At 51.7% G+C, this 26,638-nt stretch overlaps 1 protein-coding gene across 1 annotated transcript in view; it reads left to right on the forward strand.

Annotated features, from left to right (window-relative positions):
* The window catches only part of Prkag2 (protein kinase AMP-activated non-catalytic subunit gamma 2), a 243,229-nt gene that overhangs the window by 57,615 nt on the left and 158,976 nt on the right, over nucleotides 1–26,638 (forward strand). The window contains exons 2-3 of the mRNA XM_033763960.1: nucleotides 12,666–12,737; nucleotides 17,704–17,983. Coding sequence (XP_033619851.1) covers nucleotides 12,666–12,737; nucleotides 17,704–17,983 — 352 coding nt within the window. The remainder of the gene's footprint in view (nucleotides 1–12,665; nucleotides 12,738–17,703; nucleotides 17,984–26,638) is intronic.

A 26,638-nucleotide genomic window follows, 5' to 3' on the forward strand; every position in this document is an offset into this window, starting at 1 on the left:
TTTTTTTTTTTTTTTTTTTTTCAAATTTTGAGACAAGGTCTCACTAAACCACCAGGCTGGGCAACTTTGAATTTGTGTTCCTCCTGCATCAGCCTCCCAGGGTGCTTGGGATTACAGTTGTGCACCACCGTGTCTTAGAGGGTCTCTTTAATTAAAAGGAGAAAAAGAAGAACGTGGTGGCACATGCATGTAATCTGGTGTAGCATTCTGGAGGCTGAAACAGGAGAACTGCTGTAAATTCAAGGCCAGACTGGTCTACACTACACAGTGAGTTCAAGTCCAGCCTGGACTACATAGTCAGACCCTGTCTCAAACAAAATAAATAAAATAAAAGGAGAAAAATCCTTGATAACTCTGACAATGTGTCCTTGAACTCTAATATGACACATACCATTTTAAATTTCTATGCAAAATGTTCTTGATTGCAAATAGTCACTGTGTAGGGAATCCTGGCTCCTATCGATTGCCTATATATAATAACTTGGAACCTGTGGCATGTGAAAGCCAGCACTATGAAAATAACAGCGGCCTCAGCAGGTCCCAGCCCAGGGTATGTGTCAACTGGCTGCTGCAGCAGAGTAGAGGAGGAGCAGGGGGAGGTTGAGGCCAGGGCTGCTGCATCCTGGGTGCATCAGGTGCCTGGCAAGGAGCGTGGGACTTCTGCAGGGAGTGGGCAACCTCTGAGATTGCAGCCAACAAAGTGCTGCTCTTTTCTCCAGGCACACAGTGGAGGGAGAACTGACCCACTGTGATCTTTCAGTCCTGTAAACCAGGATCATAGGGCTGCGTGCAAACCCAGAGGGGAACAGCTGGGAACAGCCCTGGACAGCTCTACTTTCCCTGCCTGGGACCCTCCCCTTCTTCCTGGATCTCCCAGATCAGTTTAAAAACAGGTCTTTGGGAAATGTCAGTCTCCCATGGCTGTCTAGACAGATTCCAGTCAGGCACAAGGACCTGGGATATGGAGCCCCTTGGTGCAAGTGGAAGGCATTTTCCCCAGAACCTTGTCACACAGGCAAATGTACATAGTTCAGAAATCTTCCAAGACTTGCTGGGGCCTAACTCCCCTTTGTGCTGCTGTAATGAAACACTAAGCCTGGGCGATGTATAAAGAGTAAAGATCTATGTGGCTCACAGTTCTGGAGTCTGGGAAGGCTGAGGGCACGGCACTACATCTGCTTAATATCTGGCAAGGGCCTCGTGCTGCATCCTGTTGTGGTGGGGCGTCCTGTGGCAAGAAGGCAGGTGTGCTGGCTCAGAGCTGTCTTCTTACAAAGCCATGATGGCCACCATGGGATCCCCACCCTACCCGTGTCATTTAATCCTAATCTAATCCTAAGGCCCACCTCTGTATCCCATTAACACATGAATTTGAGAGTTAAGTTTGCAGCACATGGACTTTTGGGGGACACATTCAAACCATAATGACCAATGATAACCAAAAATGAGACTGTAAGTGCTGGCACTGCTGGGGACCCCCCTGCCCGGGTTCCTCTGGCTCCAGGAGAGTCCTCTGTGCTTCTCTTCAGTGAGGATTAAAGACCCTAGGCTCCTCTAATGGGGCGTGGGTGACAAAGGCTGGGGACTTTCTCTAGGAAGGTCTTTCCCAAGCCCACCCACAGAACAGTCATGGAGCCACTGGCCCAATGGGACAAGGACATCTCAGAGATCAGGTCTCAACTCTGTCCCAAGAGATGACCTTCACCCCAGTCCCCAGGAGGTGAGGAGCAAGACATTTTCTTCCTTAACAAAGCACAGCTGCAAACAAGCCCCTGTTTTTTGTACCTGACTCCCCACTGGAGCAGCAGCTGGACTGAGACACCCCTGCTTGCCTGGTGTCTTTGGCTTCACACCCCAGCATTTCCCTCCCTCTCCTCTTTATGTAACCAGCGCCTCCAAATGGGTTTGTTGGCAGCAAAAACAAAAAATAGAAATCAAAACAACCTTGCAAATTCCCTTGTTTGGATTCATTAGCAGCATGATTTACAGCTCCAGTCTCCCACCAGGAAACCAAGTTACTCTGTCCCCCTTGGTCACCACCAGTAAATCAGCTGCACAGTGTGCTGTCATCTGTCCCCCACCCGGGACATGCTGGGCTGCAGGTGGTACTTGGCCTCTATTCTGAGCAGGAAGACAGGAGCCCTCAACATTACCCCCAAGCGTGGGCCTGGCCTGTGAGGTTAGACCCGCTACTCAGACCCTTGTCCCTGGCTTCCTGGCTGCCCAACCCCAAGAGCAAGCAGTCAGTGTCTCATTCATCTTGTCTGCAGAGGGCTGACCCTGGCCAGAATCCCATGGCTTCCTGACCCTGAGCCTGGTATGAGAACATGCCTGTCCCCTGCCTTCGGAAAGGACCTGGGATGTGGACATGTGGTGACCTAGCCTCTCCAATTCCTGTCCCCTAGTGGACCGAGGACCATGGACATCTCTGAGGAGCTCCGGCAGGGCCCCAGTTGGTCCCCGTCCTCTCCTGCAGTGATGACTGCAGGTGGGTGGTCTGGGCTGGGGATAGTGACTGGGTGGCAGGTGGAATGGAGGCCATCTCTGCCCATTTGTTTCCATTGTTTGTCTTTTCTTTTTTTTTAATTAATACATTTTTGGGGGGAGGATGAGCATTTTAAGTGTCTTAGTTATATCTCTCATTGCTGAGACAAAATACCCAACTTTCACAAGTTAAGAGAGGAAAGGTTTATTTAGTTCACAGTTTGTAGAGGTTTTAGTCCATAATCAGCTGGCTCCAAGGCAGAGTAGCATGGCAGAAAGGACTTGCAGAGGAGAAACCATTCATGGTGGCCAGAAGGTAGTAAAAGCAAGGAAGCCGGATGTGGTGGTACATGCCTATAATCTCAGCACTCTGAAGGCTGAGGCAGGAGGATTGCCATGAGTTTGAGGCCTTCCTAGGCTACATAGTAAGTTCAAGGCCAGCCTGAACTACATAGGAAGACCCTGTCTCAAAAAAAAAAGAAAAAGCAACAAGGAAAATTTAACAGTGTCTTTCTGCCCCTTTTATCTTATCCAGACTACCAGGATTAGAGTGACACCCAACCAATCAGGGTACTTGTTTAGTAATCAAGTGCCCTTAATCCCAGCTTCCCACACTCTAGATTTAGCCACCTCTGTAAAAGACCCTATGATCACGAGGCTTTGGGGAGACATCTAAACCCAAACCATGACATCATATTTACAGAATAATCGAGCAGAAAGTATAGCACATCCCCTGTGACCCCTCCCCAGCTCCTTCAGTTTCTGGTGTTGGTGACATCTTGCATTCGTGTGCTAGGTTGATATAAGTGACATCTTTATTCACTACAGCCCTTGTTGACATCAGGGCTCACTCTTGGTGCTGTGCACTCTGTGGGTTTGGACACATGTGCAAGGTCAAGAGTCCTCCTTTCGGCGACATACAGAACAGTGCCACCTCCCGTTACCCTGCCCTCCTCCCCCCAGCCGCTTCAGTTCCTGTCGGCATTTGTCTCATCATCGTACCTCAGAGCAATCTGTGCCAAGATGAACCCACGGCCCTGGGGTCCCCAACCTCATCTCCCAGACCTGTCTGGTCTCCCTGTGCTGTCTAAACTGTGGCCTGGGGACCCCTGTGACCCCCGACCTTCAATCTGAAGGAGGCCATGATGATTCTGGGGTTCCTGGGAAGTTCTTGGGGCAGCTGCTCTTGAAGAGTTCCGAAGTAGTAAATTCGCACAAAGATGACATGACAGAGAAGGGTGACTTGGAACCAAGGATGGATAGAGCTGCCAATAGGACTTAAGCGAGAGGCTCTGCTCTGACTGTCACCCTGACTGATGTCATCTGAGTGCTCTGAGCAGCTGGCCTCCACCGCTCTGAAAGGTGTAGCCACTATTATCTTATGTTATGGAAACTTAAGTCCAAATCAGCTGGAAAGAGACCCCAGCTAGAAATTATAAGACCAGGGTATGATCCTCACTGGGTCCCGACTCTACCCCATGGCTCTGAGTGACTCGCTGGACACTCGTGAAACATCTGCTACCCTACCTGTGACATAAGGAACCAGGAGAACTTTGGAGACTGTTTCTAAGTGTGATCTTGATGACTGCCTGATGCGCTGGGTGTAGAAATCAGAAGTGAAAGGACCTGGGCAGCCCGGCCAAGCAGGATCAGAATGACAGGGGTCTGGGTGTAGGAGTTGTCCCTGTGGGTGTGTCTGCTACTCCGGGTTAGGAGTGGCCTGGGAAAATGGGTTGGCAGAAGCCAAGCTGCCTGGTGGATCAGAGCAGCAGAGCCCAAGTCACAGGTCCTAGGAGGAGTGGAGGGGCAGACAGAAGCAGAGGAGGGAGGGAAGTACTCGCCACTTCCCCTGTGATAAGGGATGTGAGTGGTGAGTCTTCACTCTGTGCATGTTTCTAGGCACAGAGGGTTCTGAGAGCACCAGCCGGGAGAAGGAAACATGGCCTTCTTCTTCCTGCAGATCTTAGGGTGCTTGGGAAGGGTGCTCCGCTGCTCTCTGTTCCCTGGAATCTACCTTTACAGTCCCAAAGCTCATCTAAACTTTGTCAGCCACAGCACAGTAAGAAGTAGTGCATTTAGCTGGGCATGGTGGTGCACACCTGTAATCCCAGCACTCTGGAAGGCTAAGGTAGGAGGATTGAAAGTTCGAGCCCAGCCTGTTCAGTTCAGTGACTTAGCGAGACCCTGTCTTGAAATAAATAAATTTTTTATAAAAGGGCTAGGGGTGTAGCTCAGGGTAAAGGTACTGGGTTCAATCCTTAGACTTAAGAAAAAAGAGAAGTAGGACATTGGTTCCCTATGTGTATGCACACATGCACGTGAATAACTGAGACATGAAACATTGCAATGCATTCTTATTTTTATTCTGACTTGGTAGCCATGCAATGTGCTAAATAGATTTTAGGATTCAGGGATGGGTTGGGGCCATCAGTTTGAAAAATGGTGGCCAAGAGCTTGGGGAAAGCTGGTTCCCATGGAGCCATGTGTGAGGCAGGCAAGTCAAGGCAGCACATGTCCTGTGCTGGGCCGCACAAAGCCCTGGGGGGCCTGTAGGAGGGGGGCCATGGGAGGTGGCTACACAGATCATGCAGCTTAGATGCTGCACCCAAGTAGCCTGGAGCTTCTGTGGCCCCTCATCTCCCTCCTCGTGGACTGTGAGCCACCCAGTCCCCTGTGGCCTCCCTCGGGGAACCCAGACAGTCTGGGAGAAGACGAGAAGCTGATCCTCAGGGTAGCAGAGCCTAGAGTCAACCCTACCTGGAACAGTTGCCTATGAAGACATTTTGGGGCCTGGGAACATGGGTGGGGGTGTCCCCCAGCTTGACTAACACAGGGGAGGTCATAAGGGCCCTGCCCCTGAGCACAGCATGCTCAGCCACCACATGAGGAGACCGAGGTCCTATCAAGCTTTTACAGAGCAGAAGTTGCTCGAAACTCTGACTGGGAGCCACACCCTGCAGCCCCTCTTTAGAGTCTGTCTCCCTGAGAGCCATTAATTACCGTGCCTGTGGCTTGGGAGAGGGAGGCAGCTTGCTAATGCCGGGGGAGGGCAGCCCATGTGTTGGGAGTCTCTTAGCATGACCAGAGGCTGGGCTTGAGCATGAGAGACTGTCCTGGGCATTGGGACATCTGGTCTGGTTATCCTTGGCCCTGCTGGTGTGAGAACACACACTTGGGGAAGCACCTACGTGTATACCACCCTGTCTGGTTGTCACAACCCCCACTCTGAGCTGTGGGTTTACAGATCAGAAATGGAGGCTCCAGGGACTAAAAAGCTGTGCTAAGTACAGGGAAGATGTCAGCAGAGGGCTGGGGGAGGAGCTCAGGCTCAGGCTCAAGAGTCCTGTAAGGTTAGAGTTACAGGGGATTCAGTTTTGGGTGCTGCTGGCAAGCTAGAGAAGCCACTGGTGGAGCTGGGTTGGTGAGCAAGTGGGGACACTGGTGGTGTAACAGCAGCCATTCTTAAAGCCTGGGGTGCATCAGTGCCTCCAGGTAGAGGTGGCCACAGGGATGAAAGATAGCCTTCTTTTTTACATCAGGATGTCTGGATACTTCAATCAGAAACCAGATGTCCTCTGCAGAAAATAAATTGTCCTGGAACTTTTCTAAAGTCAAGTTCAGGCTGTCCCTCCTTTGGCCTTATTGTTCCCGTTGCCTGGTTCCAGGGATTCCGTATTTGTTCCTTATTTTGCCGAGGGTGATTATATAACATGGGTGTTTCTCAGAGACTCCAATTGACTGTGGCTCTGGTCACCTCCTGCTGCCCATTAGTACTAAGAACTGCCCACTTGATGGATGGGGGGGTTGTGCAAGGCTGCCCCAAAGAGGATGTGTCCTTTGTGTTTCTTACTTGAGGGACTTTCCAAGGCCATCGCCATGAGAGGCGGACTTTGAGCCACAAAGACAGCTTAGAGGGAGGCTGAGGTAGGAGGATCGCTGTGAGTTCAAGACCAGCCTGGGCTACATAGTGAGTTCCAGGTCAGTCTCAGCTACATAATGAGACCCTGTCTCAAAAAAAACACAAACAAACAACAACAACAACAAAAAAAAAACACGACAGCTTAGATTCAGCATCATTAGAGCCTACTGTGTCCATGACTGAGGGGGATGCAAGGTGGCCAGGGAGAGAGGTCTAGAGGGAATCCCACTTTCTGGAATCATGATGAGCATCTGCTAGGACTTTCCAACATTTGCACTGATGGCCAAGGTCTGCAGAGGACTTCAGACAGCAACTGAGAAGCAGGTGTGAATTTAAGAAGCTGCACCAGACAGCCAGGTGGAGAGGCAGGACGCAGCTGGGCTGTAACTTCTCCCTCTGCCAAGAATCATGGAGGCAGAGGGGGATGCTCCTCCATCCCAGGTTCACAGAAACACTGTCCAAAAGTCCACGGCTTCCAAAACCTACTCAGTAGTTTAGGTTGGGAGAAATTGTCCTGGTGACCAAGCTACAGGGTGGAAGACGCTTCCATTCTGAATCTTGTAGCACAGCTTTAAAACACTCCATCCTTCTCAGTCCTCCTGATGTTCCTCTCAGGCAGAAAACAGACTGTGAGCTGAGAGCCATCCTCAGAAGTTATCTAGCTAAACCCTGTCATTGGGCAGCTAGGAAGCCGACATTCCGACATGCCAGGTTATCCAAGTAAACAATGAAGCGGGGCCTGAACTCTGCCCCCTGCTCAGTCTTCGAGAGCAGCCAGGTCCTTGGATTCCTGGAGGACACGGGGCTCACCCAAGTGCCTAGGAGTGGGCCTGACTCGTGAATCCCAGCCCAGGGCAGCTCCAGGTGGTGCCTGCCTTCCTGGATCCACTCCGAGGGTTGGAAGATGAAGTCACGTGGGATGTATTCTTTCCCAGTAGGAATCAAACATGAATCTAAAGCCCTGTGCTTGCCCCAAAGTGGGGGCCTTGGACCCCAACACTGGCAGCTGTTCTGTTTGTCCTGTGTTTGCACTTTTATCGGGCCTCCTGGGTTTCCAGCTTCAACAACAGCAGAGTTCTGAGAGACAGAGCATCAGACTCAGAAAGACCAGCTGTATCTGTTTGCTATGCTCCTGCTTGTACCCACCAGCCAGGTTAAGCACAAAATGGGCCTGGTCCTTCGAGGCATCCCTAGTTATCTGGCCGTAGACATTGCCAGTTCCTTTACCCTATGGGAAGATACTGGGATAAGCAGAAGGTTTGGTGAAGCTGTATTTAAAACTCCAAACTGTGCAAGACACTGTTGGAATGAGACCTGATGGCGTTGGTGGGGGGATCAGCATCACTACAAAGAACAGAAAGCCAAAGTATCCTGAGTGGATTGGGAAGGACTCTCAGAGCCACACAAATCTTCAGCCCTCCTTCGTTCTTCCCTGAGGTCGTAGGTGTCCAGGATCCTTGCTTGGCACAGGAGAGCTTCAGGTCTTCACAGCCTCTGCCCCCGAAAGTGAGCCACCCCAAGGAGGAGGCGGTGTCGGCGTCCAGTACAAAGCTCTGAACTAGCAGCAGAGAGACCTGCTTGCTGCTGTCAGGGAGCACAGTGCTGGGCAAATGGCCCAAAGCCCTCTGACCTCAGAGTCTTCGTCTGTGGACTGTGATGGCACCACTTCCTTTCCACGGGGGCGAGCTGCTGCCAGGACTCAGCCAGGCAACACCTGGCAAATTGGGAGAACGGCCTGCTAGAGTCAGACCCAGGATGGCTCCGATGTCACTTTGACGTTGCCTGGATTTCTAGGGACAGGCAGGGGGAGGGTTATGTGAGCTGCTCTTAAGGTCAGCGTATGTCTCAGGAATGTCCTCCAAGCTGGGGCCATTCTCGTTGGTCCTGATGGCTCCCTGGTAGGTGAGTTTATCTGTCCAAGTCCTGAAAACTCACTTTCCCCAAAGACCCTGACTGTCATCCCCAGAACATGTGATCCAGGGCTGACACCCATGGTGTGCAGCCCTGCAACCTGAGAGCCCCGAGGCCGTCCCTGGCAGGCATCATGTCCTTAGCAGCAGTGAGGGAAGCTGGAAGCTCGGGTAGGAGTTTTGAATTCAGAACAGTGAACAGGGCAAACTCCAGGAGCCACGGGCCTTCCTGATGGTTGGCTGCTGGGAGAGGCCAGGGCCACTTATTCCAGATCTAATGGCTCTGTTGCCATAGTTACAAGGAGTGGTTCTCCCACAGCGGCCCCCAGGGTGTGCAGCCTTTCTTGGTGAGTGCTGGGAGATGAGAGCCCCCATTCGAGTCCTGGAATGTGGGGCAGGGGATCCTTCCAGCAAAGCCAGCCCCTGTGCCAAGGACTCCAAGGATTTCCCAGCTGGGCGGTTCCACCAGGCACAGCGCCCAAGGAGCAGCTCCTGCAGTCAGCCTGACCGGATACTTCCCAAAGCTCTCTGTGGGCGGAAATGGCACCATGGGACCTGCCGCAGCCCCCTCCAGTGGAGACACCTGCAGCGACAGCGCCCACGGCTCCATGGTGCAGACATCTGGGGGCTGTGAGTCACTGTGGTCCTGGTGCTAAAACTTTGTACTTCCCAGGGTTGTCTTGTGAGAAGCAGTGAGTATTTGTGGACAGGCTTTCAAGTGTGGAACTAAGCAGATGCTAGAGGCTGTGATTACTAGAAACCAGAGAAGAGCATGCTTGTAAAAATCGGACCACCCTGGTCCCCCTCGCTTCCTGGTGATCTGTCCCCCATGCCAGCAGCTGGGCAATGGGTGCTTGGTGCAGGACTGATCGTTCAGACACATTTGGAACCTGCTATCCCCCAGGCACAGTGTGATGCAGAGAGTAAGAAGGGAATATTTTTCCCTTGGCCTGGATGGATTCAGTCTCCTTAGAGAAACAGCCTGGCAGATGGAAACAGCACAGTGCCACATGCCCTGTAGTAAGGCTTGTCTAAGGTTCTGGGGACACAGAGAAGAGAGGAATTAATTCTGCCCGAAGGTGTGACCAATCAGAGATATTTGAATTGTGTTCTGCAGGACATAAAGGAGTTTGCTGTGTGAACCATTATCTGGGGAATGGGGATCAGAAATAGCAAGAACCGTGCCTTGAGAAAGTGAAGCTGGAGTGTTGAATGGAAGCCCACAGGGGACATTCATGCTTTGCCCTGGGCCCGGATTGTGCTGGGGCTGGGATTGGAGATCACAGCTGTCCCCCAGAGCAAGGCCATCTCCCTGGGATGGAGTAGGTGGTGTCGAAAGAGTGACCTCAGACTGAGGCACCTGAGGAGTTGAGGTGGCATCCAGGCAGTATGTCCACCGACACAGTGCTGCGTTTGGGAAACTGCAGGTGGTTTCCAGCGCTGGAAGAAAGGTATGCGGAGCACATCAGAGATATAGTTGCAGAGGTCAGTAAATCCATGGAGCCTGGAGTGGAGTGTGCAGGCCCAGAGGAGAGCTCCTCTCCGTGTTGGCCTGGAGAATTCCCCAGCAACAGCTGGAGCAGGGCCTTTACCTGCAGCAGGACATAAGCTCCCCAGGTGACCTCAACATTCAGCCAGGGCTGAGAACCTCGAGTATAAAGGACACTAGAGGTCCGAGCATGGAGGCCTGGAAGCCACTCGCGCCGAGGTTGGGGCAGAGTCCCTGGGCCCCAGCAGAGGGGCTGACTCCAATTTTCAGGGATCCCTTTTCAAGAAGAGGGTGGATTGAGACAGGGAAGGCTGAAAAGTCTGGAGAACAGTTAGTTGACCTGGGAGAGAGTGAGGTGAGAGAAGGTGCCGGTGTGGACTGGAGGGCACCTCAGGTGAAGGTTAAATACACAGAAAACTGTAAAACATTGCTGAAGGAGATGAACAAAGGTGAATGAAAATGCATCTCATGTTCATGGATAGAAATACAGTGTCATTAAGATGGTACTATTCGAAGTGCTCTATCTGCAAAATACAATCTGTATCAGAAGTCTAATGGAGGCTCTTGTTTTTGTTTTTTTAAAAATCTACCCTACAATTCCAATGGAATTTCAAAGGACCCAGAATAGCCAAAAAAAAAATCTTGAAAAAGAGAAAAAAAAGTTGAAAGTCTCACTCTTTCTAATGTCAAACTTATTAGAAAGTTACAAGTAAATAAAAAATAGTGTGTTTAGTGTGTTACTGGCATTAAAAAAAAAACAACCAGCAGAAATGAACAGAGAGCCCAGAATTAAACCATCACATTTATGCCCAGATGACTTTTCACAAGGGCACCGGGACCATTCAGTGGGGAGAAGGCAGGCTTTGTAATAAATAGTGTTGGAGATATTCTGTATCCACATGGGAAGGAATGGATTTGAAGCCTGACCTCACACCACGTTCAAGAACTAACTCAAAATTAACCCAAGTGTATATTAGCCAAGTGTATATTAGAAAGAAGCATAGGAAAAAGCCTTGGGACATTGACCTTGGCTAGGATTTCTTGGATGCAACACCATCACTGCAGGGAACAGAAGGAAAAACAGATACATTTATCAAATCAAAGACTTACCTGCATCCAAAGATAGCTAGTGGAGTGAAAAGGTAACCCACCAAATAAGGAGATGTTTGCAAGTCACATATCTGGTAAAGGGTTAAGATTCAGCATGTATGGAGAATTCCTACAACTCAACAACAAATAATCTGATTAAAACTGGACAAGGGATTAGAATAGACATTTTACTGACATGAGCACATGAAAGATGCTCCACATCATTATTCATCAGGAAAATGCAAATGAATATCACCATGAGATGCCACCTCGCACTCACTAAGATGGCTACAGTACAAACCCACAGAGCACAGCAAGTGTTAAGGATGTGGAGAAATTGAGATCTTGGTGCCCTGTGAGTGGAAAGGGGAGAGTGGCAAAGCTGCTGTGAAATTAAAAAGGGGTAGAATGATGCCTCAAAAAGTTTTAAGCTAGAATGACCTGATGTCCAGCAGTTCCACTTCCAAGTACACACTCAGAAGAGTTGGAAGTACGGTCGTGAAGAGATACTTGTAACCCTGCCTGTGTGCTGGGGCGGCCACCACCAAGTGCCATAGTCTGGGTGGCTTAACAGCAGCTCTGTAGGCCAGAAGTCTGAACTCAGCTGGAGGGGTTTCCCTTGAGCCTTCTCCTTGGCTAGGAGATGGCACTGTCCCCATGTCCTCACATGGCTATCCCCATGCATTTCTGTGTCCTGATCTCCTCTCATCAAGTTAGATTAGGACCCACCCCCACGACCTCTTCCAGGACCCAGTCTCAATATGCATTCACTTGCTGAGGTGCTGAGGCCTAGGATTTCAACTGTTGGAGTTTTTGGAGTTTTGGGTGGTGGGGTGGTGGGAGCGGCACGACTCAGCCCACGCCACTCATGTCCACAGCAGCGTTATTTACAAGAGCCAAAAGGTAGAAGTAACCCCAGTGTCTGCCAATTAATGAATGAGTAGACAAGATGCAGTCTATCCAGACAGTGGGAGAGCACCTGGCATTAAAAAGGAAGGAAATTCTGACCCAAGCTGTAGCACAAGTAACATTCTCACCCACGGATGCACCTTGAAGTCATGGTGCTAAGTCACACCAGCCGGACACAGAAGGGCAAACACTGATCCCTCTCATGCGAGGTCTCTAGCACTGTCCAGTCCACAGAGACAGAGTAGAAGTTGCTGGCCAGAGCTGGGACTAAGTGTGGAAGGGGGGCAGATGGAAAAGTTCCAGAAGTGACTAGTGCCAGAGGCACACAATGTGAGTGTACCTAACACCACCGAACTGTACACTGTACACAGAATGGCCCCTCCGTGGCACACAGGATGAGTGTGTGATGAGTGCCCTTCTTGTTCTGCCTTAGTCCCCATCTCGTCCGCCTTGAGCACTGTGTCACTCACCTGTCCTGGTTGCTCTGATGCCGTCCTCCCAAAGGACATGGCACCTCCCTGGGCCAGTCATGAGATCCTGTCCATCAGCCACTGCCCCAGTCATCCCCAGATGGGTCCTCCATGCCCCCACCTGCTGCCTCCTTTCCCCTCTGTGCCCAGCCTTTCTTCCTCCCTTTCCTTGGGGTGGCAGGAGGTGGTGACTGCTGTGTCCTAGGACACATGGAGAGTGGCCAGCACCTTTGAAGGAGACGGCTGACCTTAGTCTCCCGTGTGCCATCCAAGACCTTTCTTCCTGTTGGTCCTTAGGAAGAGGGTTTGGGGAGGAGCGGTGAACTCCTTAGGATCTTGAGTACCCCTGGGGACCGCTGTCACTGACACGACCTCTCCCTTCTTCTCTCTCCTAGGATCTGAGTTCCTTTGCCATGCCACTCCTCGATGGAGACCTGGATAGTTCGGAAAAGCATTCCTCCCGTAAGGTAGGTCGGGTCCTTTCCTGAAGCTGTACAAGTGCGCTGTGGGCAGCAGAGGCAGGTGGAGCCAGAGACAACCTTGCCCCTGTGTTCCCGCTGTGCTCAGCAGTGCCAGCCCCCCCCACTGTCCCATCCTCTCTTGAATGCTGTTCTCCCTCCCCCCGCTCCATTTCTCTTCCAGCAAGAAACTGAGGCTGCTGGCCATGGAGGGTCAGGGGCTTTGGAGTGTGGGGTGGGGGTGGCCACAGCAAGGAGGGGAGATGAGGAAGCCTGGTGGGCTTCTCCTGGAGTCAGGACGTGGAGGTGGGGCAAAGGCCAGGCAGGAAGTCCTCCCTAGGCCTCTGGCCACCTACAGAGCCTGCAGCAGGGAGGGCTGGACAGTGCTTGGTGCTGTGTGGGAACCGGAGTACATGTACACAGGCCCAGGATGACGACTCCCACCACTAGAAAAGGCAGATCTGGTCTCTGAATGTGTTCAGTTACATAAATGCAATCAGCAAACTGGCATGGGCCTGCAGAGAGCCATTGGCTCAATACCTGCCCTGTCTTGCTTGAAGCAGGCAGCCTGATCATGATCAGCAGATCAGCCCGGCCTCCCCAGAGCCCTGGCCCAGCAGTGCCACCTCCTTCAGAGAGCACTGTTCTCCTGAAACTCTCCCTCCCGGCAGCCGGCCCTCTGCACACAGTGTTTGTGCTCTGGGCAGGGGAGCAGAGGGAAACAGCTGTGTTCTCATGGACCTTGCTGCCTGGGGTTTCCTAGGCCGTCCCACTTGCACCACAGCCAAGACTGCAGGGCAGACAGTACCCCCATCCTGGGACCACCCACAGATGCCAGGAACCTCGAATGTAGTTGCCGTGCAAACCCCAGTTTTGGTAGGCAGCGTGAGGTGACCACCCTACCTCTAATAATTTCCAAATTGCCCACAAAGCCTTATCCCCTCCCCAGCCCAACTGTCCCTGCATGTGGGCATCCCAGTTCCAATGAGCAGGCCCGGGAGAGCGGGCCCCTGGTCAGATCCTGCTGACCTCCTGCTCCTTGTGAGCATGTCACCGTGGGGGTGCTGCTGGGCTCCCACAGCAGAGAGGAGGGAAGGAGGGGGTGCCCAAGCCACTGCTGTCCCCAAGGATGGGCGATGGTGGGGAACCAGAGGGGGAATGGGCAGAGCGGCTATGACAAAGTCTGCCTCAAGACTCTTTGGATTTATGACACACCCCACACGAGGCCTCCAGCCCCTTCCACACACGCAAGTAGAGATGGGTGGGAGTTGCAGCTGTGAGCTCAAGGTCAAAGGCAGATAGGATTCTAGCTCTTACTTTTGCTTAAATTAATTTAAATCTAACAGCACATCTCCATCCCACCAGCTTGATGGAAAATATTCGCCTCCCCCATTCCTGGGAGTCTCTTCCTGGGTTTGTGCAAGGGTCCTGGAGCCCTGTACCACCCCTCCACAGGCATTTAGATGAGAAAAGAACTTGAAAATGAAGGAAACTCTTTCCCTTGGTCATAGTACCGCATCATAGGTGAGCCAGGCCTGCATCCAGGTTGCTTGATGTTCAAACAGCCTAGACTGGATGGGCATCTCCTAAACCTCAGGCTGAGGGACAGGCCCATTCAGGGAAGTGCCTCCTGGCCCTTCTGGCTTTCTTCTGCATCTTTGTGCTTGTGATCAAATCCCCATGCACGATGGAATACTACTCTACCATAAAGAAGGATAAACTTGGGTCATTTGTAGGAAAATGGGTGCACGTTGAGCCCACGATGTTAAGTGAAATAAATCAGACACACAGCTACAATATCAATGGCTTCTCTTATTTGAGAAACCCAGAGTATAAATAAAGAACAAAATAAAAGATAGATAATAGGAAACAGGGAGATAGATCTTTTGCAAATGGGAAAGGGGCCAAGAGATGAAGGGAGAGGGGAGGAGAAGAAAAAAGAATTAAGTTGTGCTATGCACATGGACCAACTCCACACAAGGAATATAACCATTATGTACTGCAAACATGGTCTAAGGGGGAAAAAAAAAAGATCCCCACCTTTAGGGAGCCCTGCCCTCTTAGGCAGTAGTGACTGAACATCTTTGCTGGCTGCCCGGCTGAGCACCCATGTGTGGCCCCAGCAGGCCTCTGGCTCTGCTCTCTGAGCTGTTGACCACTCCAGGCTCAGTGTCCAGTGACACACGTTCCCAGCTGCCATGGCTCCTGGCTCCTCATTTTTGGGCTCCTCCTCAAGAGGCAGCAGTTCTGTTGCACAACACACTCTGTCCAGAAACTTCTGGTGTCTGTCTGCGCAGTTCCAAACAGCAGCTCAGGGGCACAGGGAAGAGGAAGGTCCCCTTCCTCGGCTCTCACTATAGGGACCTTTAGTGTACTGCTGCCTCTGCTCCACCACCCGGCCTAGGGCACCGTGGACGGTCCTGGTATGCATGACCCACTGAGAGGCCGTGGATTTTCTTCCCTCTGTGCCTCGATCCTGGGACCATCACTACCTCCTCTGTTTGTCATTCCTGACCGTGACCTCCTGTGTGACGTTGGATGAGACACCCTATTCGCAGAACCTCTCCCCCTTCGCTGGCCAGGGCTGGTAACTGTGCTGACCTTTGGCCCTGTCAACTGAATGAAATCACTGTGGAATCCCTGCAGGATGTGCTGGCCCAAGTCCTTGAGGCAGATGTGGAGACACAGGTGTGATGTCAGCACATCCAGGTGCCACGCAGAAGTACACTCAGGCGTCATTCTCCTGACTCGGGAACCTTCGGTGGGACAGGACTACAAGACTGTATGCCACTCACTTATGCTGGCCCTGTGTATACCTCTGGCTCCTCTCTGGTTCTTCTTGGGTTTTCAGGTTATCCTGATTCCCCGAGGCAGGCAGGATAGTAACTAAACTGAGTACCCTCCAGGCAGATTCTCAGGGGAGGTGTTCCCAAGTTCTCAGTGTCCTGAGCAAAATAACTAAATGGGACACTCAGCAAGTATAGCAAGAGTAAGATTTGTTAAGACAGAGTAATGAGAGTCAGCAAAAGAAATAAGATCCACTCTACAGAGTGGAAGCAGCCAGGGAAAAGAGCTCATGGCCTGATACAGGCAGGTACTGGATCTCCTGAGGTCCTGGGATTGTGGGGGTCTACAGCTGAGGACCAACAGGAGTCATGCTCTGATGCAGTACCTGACTTGACCTGACCAGCAGGAAGAGGAGGTTTTGATTATGAAAGGTTTTTAGGTTTTTAGAGGTCACGGTGCCCAAGCCCACTGTGGGAGTCAAAACTGCAGCACAAATGAGACTGGATGAAGGCCAAGGTCCTGCACTTTAGGGTTTGCAAATGCTTGGGGAACTTGGGGGACAGGATGACCTTTTATCTTCTGGTATTTTGACATACTTGTCCTTGCTCTGTCTGGTTTCTTGACTCTTATCTGACAGCTTTCAGTTATTTACTTCTCCTTGCTCTGTCTCTTACCTCATTCATGTTGAATGAACATAAAAAGAGAAGATTGAACTCTACAGCAAGGCAGGCTTGAGTCACATGGTCTTGGTAGCATATTACTCTTGTTTCCAGAGCCACTGGAAAGGGCTGGTGCCGAGCAGGTCCCGCACCTCATGTGGTCACACTGCGCAGTTCTTTGGGGTCTGATAGAACATTCACAGGGGAGGTTGGTAGTCCCAGAAGGTGTTAACCCTGCTGAGGGCGTCCAGCCTGTCCAGAACTGAGCAAGCTTGAGGTTTGGGGCGCCCTCTAGTGGTAAGAAAATTCACAGAGGCCCGGTAAGGGCTGCACATGATCTGGCCAGCTTTGAAGCTTGATTCTGGTTCCCCAGAGTGCAGCATTCCCAGAGTTTCACTCTTGCCCTAATGTACCCTGTGGGCAGCTACTTTCCTTTCCCTCTGTAAAACTGAGGTGTTCCTGATGTCCTAAGATGGCCACAGATTAACACAGTGCATTGCATGATGACTGCAAATTACCCTGTGCCAGCATTCATATGTGAGCTCTCAGTTCCCATTCTAACCACCCTACAGGCTGAGGATACACTGTCCTCATTTTACAGAGGAGGAGACTGAGGCAGCAAGCCTAAGGAACACATCCAGGTCACATAGCAAGGGTTGGGGGCTGGCACCCAGGCTGCAGGTGAGACCTCCTGAGCCTACGCTGCAGGGATGTGGGATTCTCCTCATAGGCTGCCAGCTGTGCACCTCGGCTTAATGTTATGGGGTCTGACCATTTTACAAACCATAACTACAATGTGAAACTATCAGTGAATAAAGTCTCTAAAGCCTGGGCCCTGTTAGCTTTCTTCCTGAGCTCTTCCTGGCATGTGCACAGCAGCGTGGGGCTGGGGATGTGGCTCAGGGGTAGCCTAGAGCACTTAAGTCCCTGGCCTTAAGCCAGGCCTTAGCCAGGAAAAAGAAAAGTATAATCATCTAGTAGAAGGGACCCTCAGGATGGAGCCCCAGGCTCTAGAGCTTAGTGTCTGCTTTATTCTGGACCCTAGGGATTTGTGCTTACTACTGGGGGCTAAGGAACAAAAGAGACATATTCCAAGAGCTGGGGACTTAACTCAGTGGTTCTACCACCTGCCTCACAAGCCCAAGGTCCCAAGTTTGATCCCTGGTACCAAAAAAAAAAAAAGAAGAAGAAGAAGAAGAAGAACCATATTCCTGTGTAGTCAGACCTGAAGGACAAATTGAACAGCACTGCATCAGTCTGTGCCTCTCCCCTCCCTACTTCCTTCGGTCTCCTCCGCTTCCTGGGAACCCTTCCTGAGAGTTGGGCAGGACGGTCAGGGGCTGCTGGGGCAGGCTGGTCTTGGGGCCAATGCTGACCTTGACCATCAGGGGCCACCTCTGTGGAAGGAAGAGCTCAGGGCTGTTTCTAAGCTGCTCGATGAGAGGATGATGATGTCACTTCAAGGACTGGGCAGAGGTCAGACTCCCTGGAGCCCTGAGACCCTACTGTTATCTGTTGTCTTCCTGCAGGTGGACAGCCCCCTCGGCTCAGCCAGCCCCTCCAGAGGGCTCTTCTCCAGAGGTCCCCAGGCCCGGCCATCCAGCCCCGTGTCTGCTCCCGTGAGACCCAAGACCAGCCCGGGCTCTCCCAAAACTGTGTTCCCGTTCTCCTACCAGGAGTCCCCACCGCGCTCACCACGCCGAATGAGCTTCAGCGGGATCTTCCGCTCCTCATCCAAAGAGTCTTCGCCCAACTCCAACCCATCTACCTCACCCGGGGGCATCAGGTTCTTCTCCCGCTCCAGAAAAAGTAAGACACTGATGCTATGGTTTCAGGTGGGTGCCAGGCTGCTGGGGGTCTTCTCTAGAGCCAGTTGGCCAGGTAGGGCCAAAGCCGCCTGTCGGGTGGCTGTCGGTGGCTTGGTGATCAGTGAGCCCCTTGCTCGTGTAGTGTTGGCAGGTAACCTCCACTCTCTGCTCGTAATGCTTTAAATCATCTCCAGGTTACTTACAATGTCTAATGCAAGGCCAGTGCTGTGTACATTGTCTTTATGGTGCATTGTTTAGGGGATAATGATAAGAAAAAAAGCTGCACGTGCTCAGTGCAGGCGCAATTTAAAAACAGTATTTTGGGTCTGTGGTTGGGTGAACCTTCAGGTTCCATGGACGTGGAACCTGAAGACACAGAGGGCCAGTTGTACTTTGTCCTGAGCCCCCTCTTCTTGGATGGAGCAGCGGACCAGGACCTCATGCAGGCTGGAGGGTGCTCTTTCTTGTCAGGTGGCGTTGGGCCCGCATCAGCTACAACAGGATTGGGTTGTATACTCTTCCCAGGTCTGCCAGCACAAACTGCAGTGCTTAAAAGATACAGACAGTGTCAGAGTCCAGGCCAGAAGAATATGATGGAGGTTCAGGCAGGACCACACCCCACTAAAGGTGCAAGGGACAGGCCTGGGTTGCTGGCAGACCTTCTGATCGCTGGCTGGTAGTGTCTCTCTCTTCTTTTGAGGAGATTGTGTAGGATTAAGGGCCTGCCCTACTCCAGTACATTAAATAGGTCTGAAATTACCCTGTTTCCAGAAACAGGCATATCCCAAGGTTCTGGAAAGGGCACACGTTGGCGGGGAGACTGTCCAATCCGGTACATAGTGTGTATGGGAAAGGCCGATTTACCATCAGGGGTGTGGAGGATTGGTGTCAGGAGCCTGGGGAGATGGGCAGAGTGGGTGTTTCCTTGTGACCTTGGCGGGGACTGGTCTCAGCTGAAGAGGCGCAGGCTGTGACCAAAGCAGCGCCCAAGAGTCTCGTGGGGTGTTATAGCCACGTGGGACTTGGCTTGGGTGCCCTGCTGAAAGCTGGCCCTCCATGGGGGCCACACTGCCCAGAAACCCTCCCCCAGAATCCCAGTACTGGTACTTGGAGCCCAGTTTCTTTAGAGAAGCTCCCTGAGGTGATGTTCAGACCGGAGCAAGCCTGATCCCACAGACAGCTGTTCATTTTATTTGTCCTTGAAGCATGGAGCTTGTTGCTCCTACCCCACTTCTCTGACCTGGAGTATTTCAACTGTCTGTCCAGTGGGCGTCCCACCACCCACATTCCGAGATTAAGTGAGGGCTGACTGGCTTATTTAATAAACAGAGAGGCTGTGATCAGTACTGAGATGTTGGTGCCCACCTGTCCCTTTTCCTCACATTCTCAAAATCCTAAGCAGCTATTGGAGGCTGAGTCAGGAGGATCACAAATTTGATCCCAGACTGGGCAACCTAGCAACTTAGGGAGACAGACCCTGCCTCAAAATTTAAAAAGGCTGGGGATGTAGCTGAGTGCAAAGGCTCTGGGTTCAATCCCCAGTACCAGCTGCTGACCACTGGGGCAGGGCAGGATGGAGTTCAGCTGGAGCACCAGACAGAGGCCTCCCTTGTCCTGGGGGATTCCTTTTGGGGGTGACCTTTGCATTGCACAATGGGATGGGGCATCCCAGGAGGGACAGTTGGAGGTCTTTTGGCAGCGACTGTCCAGGTAGTTGTTGTTGTTGTTGTTCTTGGTTTGTTTCTTGCAGTTGTGGAGATTGAACCAGGGACTTCAGACTAAGCTATACCCCCAGCCCTTTTTATTTTGAGACAGGGTCTTGATAAGTCTCTAAGTTTCAAAATTCCCGTCATATTTGTTACCTTTTTGCCTTTGTCATCTGAATTCATTTTACATCTGACTTCTCTCCTAGGAGACCGTGGGGTCAGAGAGCAGGTCTGGGTCCCATTGTCCTGGGAAGGAATAGTCTTGGCTCCTCCGTTTCTCTGCGTTTGTAACCGAATGGCCACTAGGGGGCGACATAACCTCACGTGCTGAGTGAGCCTCAGCCTGGAGCTGGTCGGTCCTGCCCAGGGTAGAAGCGAGAGCCAGCCTTCCCGGGCTTTTCCAGCTTGGCGATGTTGGCTTCCTGGCAGAATAATGTTACAATGCGTGCGGGCCAGTAGACCACATGCCTGACCAGGCCATTTCAAGACGGGGAGGGTCACATGACATTGAAGGTGTCCGTTTAGTGTGCGCCTCATGAGAACCTGCGGAGTGCCACAGTCAGGGGTTTGAGCCGTGAACAAGCTTGTCCCTGCTCTCATGGGAGTTACATCCTGGGCACAGATGGAGATAGATGCCACAGGCACAAAGATGTGTGGTAGCAAGTACTACAAAGGGCAAAGGAGCAAGATACCGGGGTGCTGTGTTATGTACGAAGTCAGCAAAGGGAGATGTGGGCAAGGATGGGGTAGACGTGTGTGGTGTGGCACACCCGGCAGAGAGGATGGCAGTGCCAGCATCCCCTGAGCCATTAGGAACATGTCAGGGTGACCAGACTGGAGCGAGAGAGGCTGCCGGTGGTGAGGCCAGGATCCTAGGGTTTGATTCCCGGTATGGGAAGCCCAGGGGTGCCAGGTGGGAAATAACTTGCTCTTCCTGAGGGGCTGGTCTGGCTGCTGGGTAGAGGCAAGAGAGACTTGAGGGTTGACAGCCAAGGGCCCCTGAAATCAGCCTGGACATAAAGCGTTCCTCGGAGATCTCCTAGTCCTAGCTTCTCTGGAAAGCCTTGCCTTGAGCAGCCTTCGAGAGCTCTGAAATACAACTGTTATTTTAAGTATTCTCGCAGCCCATGCTCCCTTGCAATAAGCATCTATTACCTCCCTGTCTCTGAAAATCATGTGCTGAACCTTTCGTGCCCTTGCCTCTTATTTCCCCAAGCTCTGCCAAGTCACAGCTCCTGATCCCCCAGTTCTGATCGGGCACTGGCAGTCAGTCACCCAAGCTGGGCAGAACACAGCATCTCTGGCTGCAAGTGTCTCCAATGAAGAATGGAAAGCTACTGAAACTTAGGAGAAAAGCTCTGGCCTTCAGCTCTGCAAAGGCAACCTAAGTCTCCTGTCTTCCCTCTGGGGTTGGCTGAGTCCTCCAGCTCAGGTGCCTGCATCCTTTTTTCTCTTCCTGCAGATCTCAAAGGTTCTGGCAGAGGCACTCATATTAAATGGACTTGGAAGGCAACATGCTCGCGTAGTGTGTAGCTCAGAAGGAATTCCCAGCGTCAGAACCAGGCGCCACAGCTTCCAGTCTTGGAAGCAGCTGTCTTCCAGAATCCTGTGATTATGTAGCAGTGGCTCTTGGAGACTGGGGCAAGGTGGCATTTGGCCAGCTCTCCCCACTCCCACTGAGCAATAAATGGCATGTTGTCTTAGTGGGCAGCTGTCCACACCCAGTGACCACATGGGGCATTGGGACATTATCTTTCTTCTTCTGGAAAAAAAAAATGTTGCTGACCTGGACAGCCACCTTCTCCAATTACACCAAAGGCTACTCTAGGTCACAACCACAGGACAAGGTGGGACAGGGCAAGCAAAGGTGGAGTGTATATGCTGCCCCCGGGGAGGGAAATTACAGCGCTGAGAGGTGAAAATGAGGCTATGTAGATTCATTGCAGCAGTGTTTTGAAAACGCCCTGCTCTGGAAACTTGAGAAATACATTTGATGTTGTAATCCAGTTACCTACACAGCTAACTTAAAACTTTTTCTTTTGAATGAAATGACAGTTACTCTGAGCTATATGGATTTTTTAAACTCTTCTCTTTAGGAATGGTTTCTCTGACCCTTGGTTGATTTTTGTGCCATTGGTGGAGGGAGGGAGCAGATTGCAGTTTGGAAAATGCTGCCCTCCAGGGTTGGCAGCAGACAGCAGATGAGCCAGGAAGACTGCTGGGCAGGTCTGGGCAGGGCATAGACGAGGAGTGGACCCAGGGCGTCATGGGGTCTGGGCCATGTGGAAGAGATGTGGAAGGGAAGACTTTGAAAATTTCAGATTTCCAAGACTAGCTCACAGCCATGACCAATGTCATGAGTACTTTGAACCTCCAAAAGGACTGTCATCTTCTGTTTGGAGGTCAGTTAGAACTCTCAGATTCCATAAAGGATGGGCGGACCACTGGGTATGGTGGCACACGCCTGTTATTCCAGCACTCAGGAGGCTGAGGCAGGAGGATTGCTGTGAGTTCCAGGCCGGCCTGGGCTCCATAGTGAATTCAGGGTCAGCCTGAACTACAAAGCAAGACCCACTCTCAAAAAACCACCACCTCCTCCCCTCAAAAAAGACTGAGCTGACCTGGAGTATGGCAGCTTCGCCCAGCCCTTCACCCCCACTCGGCATGTGGCCCCTGGCAGGGAAGCCATTTGAAATGCAAATGCGCTCTGGGGAGTTTATTTATCTTGTAAAACTTGGGTCCCTCTCACACCATCTCAGCCTTAGAGCACAGACAGCCTTTCCTTTATATCCCAGCAACTGGAGTTTATTTTTCAAATAAAAGTCTGTTTTCCCATAAAGCGCAAAGATTTTGTGCTCCGTGGGGAAGAATGAACTAGAGCTTTTAAGACTAGTTTGGAGTCTCCCAGCCTTCAGTTTCCATGCCAAGGGCTCTCTGGGACTGAGGATCCCCTGCCCCAGCTTACTCCGCAGAACAAACACAGGCAGTCGCTCGGCCCCGGCATCAATGGAGCCCATTGTGCCTGAGCGCAGAGCAGGCCAGCAGGGTGGGCCAGGCCCCGTGAATCGGTCCCAGGCCGAGGTCTGGGTGGCGCTGCTGGTCGCTGCAGATACCTCGCTGACCCTCCGCGGCTGTCCTTAAGGAGGACAGCTGTTTGCTTCACATGTGAGTAGGGATCCTTCTGCTCTGCAGACTGAAGACGGAAGTGACTGATGCCTAGATTATCCGGCTGCAGTTATGTGTTCTGGGGTCTAAAGGTGAGGCACCCATGGGAGTCTGGCAGGGAACCCAGAGCTGAGTAACCACAGTCCTCGGCACCCCAACAGGGCAGGGAGAATGGAAGGCAGTGTGGGGACTGGGGCTGTGGCGGGAGCCCGGGGCTGTAGGTGGGCAACGCTGGGACCCCGGGGCACCTTGAGCACTGCAGGGCCAGGCTTTGAGGCTCAGAGCCTGGGTCATAGGCACAGATCTGTCCCATGCTCCTAGCAGCGTGGGCTCAGGACCTTCTCCATCCGCAGTCATCCGATTGGTGAAGGCTTGGGGAGCACTGCTTGTGTGTTCCCGGCAGGGCTAGTTTAGCCTTCAAGGAGGCTGCAGGGTCTGCTCTTGATAGGCAGACACTTGATGCTGACACTTGATAGGCAGAAGTGACAAGGTGGGGGGGACAGTGCAGGGTCCCCCCAGCAGGAGCCACTGAGTCTCCTCCGCAGACTGGCTGTGAATACAGCACCCCGGTACCTACAGCCAGACAGCACCTGCCCCCTCTGCCTGCCCTCCTCAGGCCTTCTGCTCTGATTTCCTTTCTTCCAAGGCTCTTCTCCCTGTACAGACCTGCTCGTGGGAGTCCTTTGATTCTGGGGCTCCCACACTGCCTGGGACAGGAGCGGGCCCAGGAGCTGAGAGGCACAGATGGGACCCAGGTTAGAAGTGCACGGGGGACCTAGGCCTGCAGTGCTGAGTTTTGATCCTGGCCCGAGTAGAGATGCATCCTGAGGTGAACTCGGCACCAAGGTGCCCACTCCTGACTGGGTGCCCCTGTGCCCACCCGCAGGGCCCTCATGGTGCACACAGGTCACACTGGGATTTGTAATGCTAAGGGGCAAAAGATCAGCTATTAAGTAAAAGACCAATCTGGGCAGACTGGGAGGGGCCTTGGCCCTGCAAGCCACCAAGCTGCCCTGGGGACCCCTCCATCCTCCAAGGGTCTCAAAACAGGGGTCACATGTTTTCTGAGAGCAGCCTGTGCTTCTCCTTCAGGATCCAGGGACTCGGTCCCCTACTGCCAGCCCCTGACCCAGGCCCTGCGTGTTCCACAGCCGGCCTGCCCCCAGTAGCTGCTCACCCAGGAATGTAAGGGACCTGCCACCCTGCCACTCAGAACAGCTCAGATGGCTGCTTCAGCCCCGGAACCCTTTGGAGGGGCTCTGGGGTCGTCCAGGCCCCTACTCGGGCTCACCCAGCCCTGCCCTTTTGCCTTCCGCACGTGGATGTTGATCCCACAAAAGGCCCTAATGTGTGTTCTGCTAATTTCCATCTTGGTCCTCCTGTGGGGAACCTTCAGGATGCTTCTTCCAGCCAGTCACAGGGGTTGCCCCCTACTTCAAAGCTCAGAGCAGCCATGGGAAGGCAAGGCAAGGGTGGAGGTCGACAGAGCCAGGACCTGAAGACAGGTAGAGCCTGGTGGCCTGAGGAGGGTCAGGGCCCGGAGCTAGGAGCATGGGGAAGATATGGCTGCTCCCTGTGACCTGGACGAGTGGCCCTGGGTCTGTGCCCAGAGGGTGCCACACATGGCAGGTACAGCTCCCTCCCAAGATGAGAGTCACCCCACCCACACTGGCCCTGGCTCAGCCAACCCAAAGTCCTTGGACCTGAACTTGCCGGTTGCAGCCGGAGCCTCCTGGATCCAGGCAGCTAGTAAATCCTGAATCCCGGGGCTCTGCTGACTTCTGAAAAATATGTGACTCATCAAGCCTATCCACAAAGAAAGGAAAAGTATGTGTGGCATCCAAGTTTCCTGAAAAGTTCAACAAGCGCAGGAAGGAGTTATGTGACGGGACACAGGCAAGATCTCTGGGAGGGTGCCCTCTGCTGGCTGCCATGCTGGTGTCCCCTGGAAGGAGCCCTTGTCTTCAGGAGAAAGTTCAAACCTCCAAAATCAGGAAATTAACTCTAATACAATACTATTAGCCAAGAGTCAGAATTGATTTGCATTTATTTGCACCCTTTTGGAAGAGGAAGTGCCCAGTCAGACAGCATTCCACCTCTCAGCCTGGAGCTGCTCCTCTAGCCCCTCTTCTTCCGGGAAGGAGCAGCACCCAGGTTAACTATTGCGTGGCTCCCCCTTGGCTCCAGTTTGCCCAGCGTTCCTCCTGATCTGATACAAGTTTAGCTGCTTGGCAGAAGTGTCACACTTCTCCGGCCCTGTGCCGTGGCCGCTGGGGTCCTTCCCAATGGCACACACTCTGGTCATCGGGGTAGAGGCATGACTGCCATGCCAGAGTCTCCACTTCAAGCAAGTGTTTATTTCCTCCTTCCTAAGCAATCAGCATCTCTGGGGGAGCCATTTGATGTAGATATCTTCTTTCTCATCTCTTTTTCAATTGCTAGCTTTAGCATCAATTGGTGTTTCTTGCCTAAGTATTACTATCAAGCCTGCCAAAAAGATATCCTAATTTTGTCATTAATTTTACCTTGGCTGGTTGGGAGAAATTTTACTTTCAGAAAGAGATTTTCCATCTCTCCTTATGTCTGTCTATCTGTCTGTAGGTATGTATGACTCATGGATTTGTATTTTATTCAGTGCATAATTTTCCATTACCGTATTTTGATGCTCAGATTGTCCTAGACCTGGACAGCAGGTGCCTCTTCAGAATGGCCCCCATGTCCCTGGACTGTCCCTTCCATGTCATAAGGGCTTCTTGTCTTCCTGGATTGCCTTCTACTTCCTCTGTGCCTGCCCTGGAATCAGCTGTTGCTCCAAAGGGTCCTTGGTACTTTTAGTGGAAGGTAGTGTTAAAAAAAAGATGTCTGCACTTTATGGGCTCGTGGCTGCTAGGATGTCTTTGTTTCAAGGTCCTTCCAGAAGGCAAATTGAAGACAAATTAATGCTTATAATAGGAAAGTTGTTCAATGAAATAAAGAAAGTATATCCACTTGATGGAGTACTACATAGCTCTAAAAATGTCTTTGAACCAATATGGCAAAAGACACAAATAGACAGTTCTCAAGAGATGTGACAATAGCCTTCAGACAGTAGCATAAGCACACCAAGTCACCATTAGAAATCCAGCTTGAGACCCGGTGTGGTGGTGCATGCCTGTAATCCCAGCACTCAGGAGGCTGAGGCGGGAGGATCACCATGAGTTCGAGACCAGCCTGGGCTACATAGTGAGTTCCAGGTCAGTCACAACTACATCGTAGTGAGACCCTGTCTCAAAAAAAAACAAGAAACAAACAAACAAACAAACAAAAATCCAGCTTGTATAATGTCTTACCCAATTTTCCTCATATATCTGTGGGTTTAATATTTTTATTGTGGGTGGTAAAATCCACATGTCACATAATTGTCCACCTTTTCCATTTCAGATATATAATTGAGTGGCATTAAGTGAATTCTCAATGTTGTGCAACCATCACCAATGACTGGTCCCAGGGCTTTTCATCGCTGTGTTAGGTGGCTTGTTGTCACTGTGACAAGATACAGAGATAAATAATTTGACAGGGTGTGGTGGCACACACTTGTAACCCCAGCACTCTGAGAGGCTAAGGTAGGAGGATTGCAAGTTCAAGGCCAGTTTAAGCAAGTTAGCAATTTAGCAAGACCCTGTTTCGAAATACAAACTAAAAAGGCTATTGAGGTAGCTCAATGCAAAGGCCCTAGACCCAACCCCTCGTTGTTTGTTTGTTTGTTTGTTTGTTTGTTTTTTAATCTAAAAGGAGGAGAGACTGAT

The sequence above is a fragment of the Fukomys damarensis genome, unplaced genomic scaffold, assembly GCF_012274545.1.
Source record: "Fukomys damarensis isolate Sample0158 unplaced genomic scaffold, DMR_v1.0_HiC HiC_scaffold_16, whole genome shotgun sequence".
NCBI classification, from domain to species: domain Eukaryota; kingdom Metazoa; phylum Chordata; class Mammalia; order Rodentia; family Bathyergidae; genus Fukomys; species Fukomys damarensis.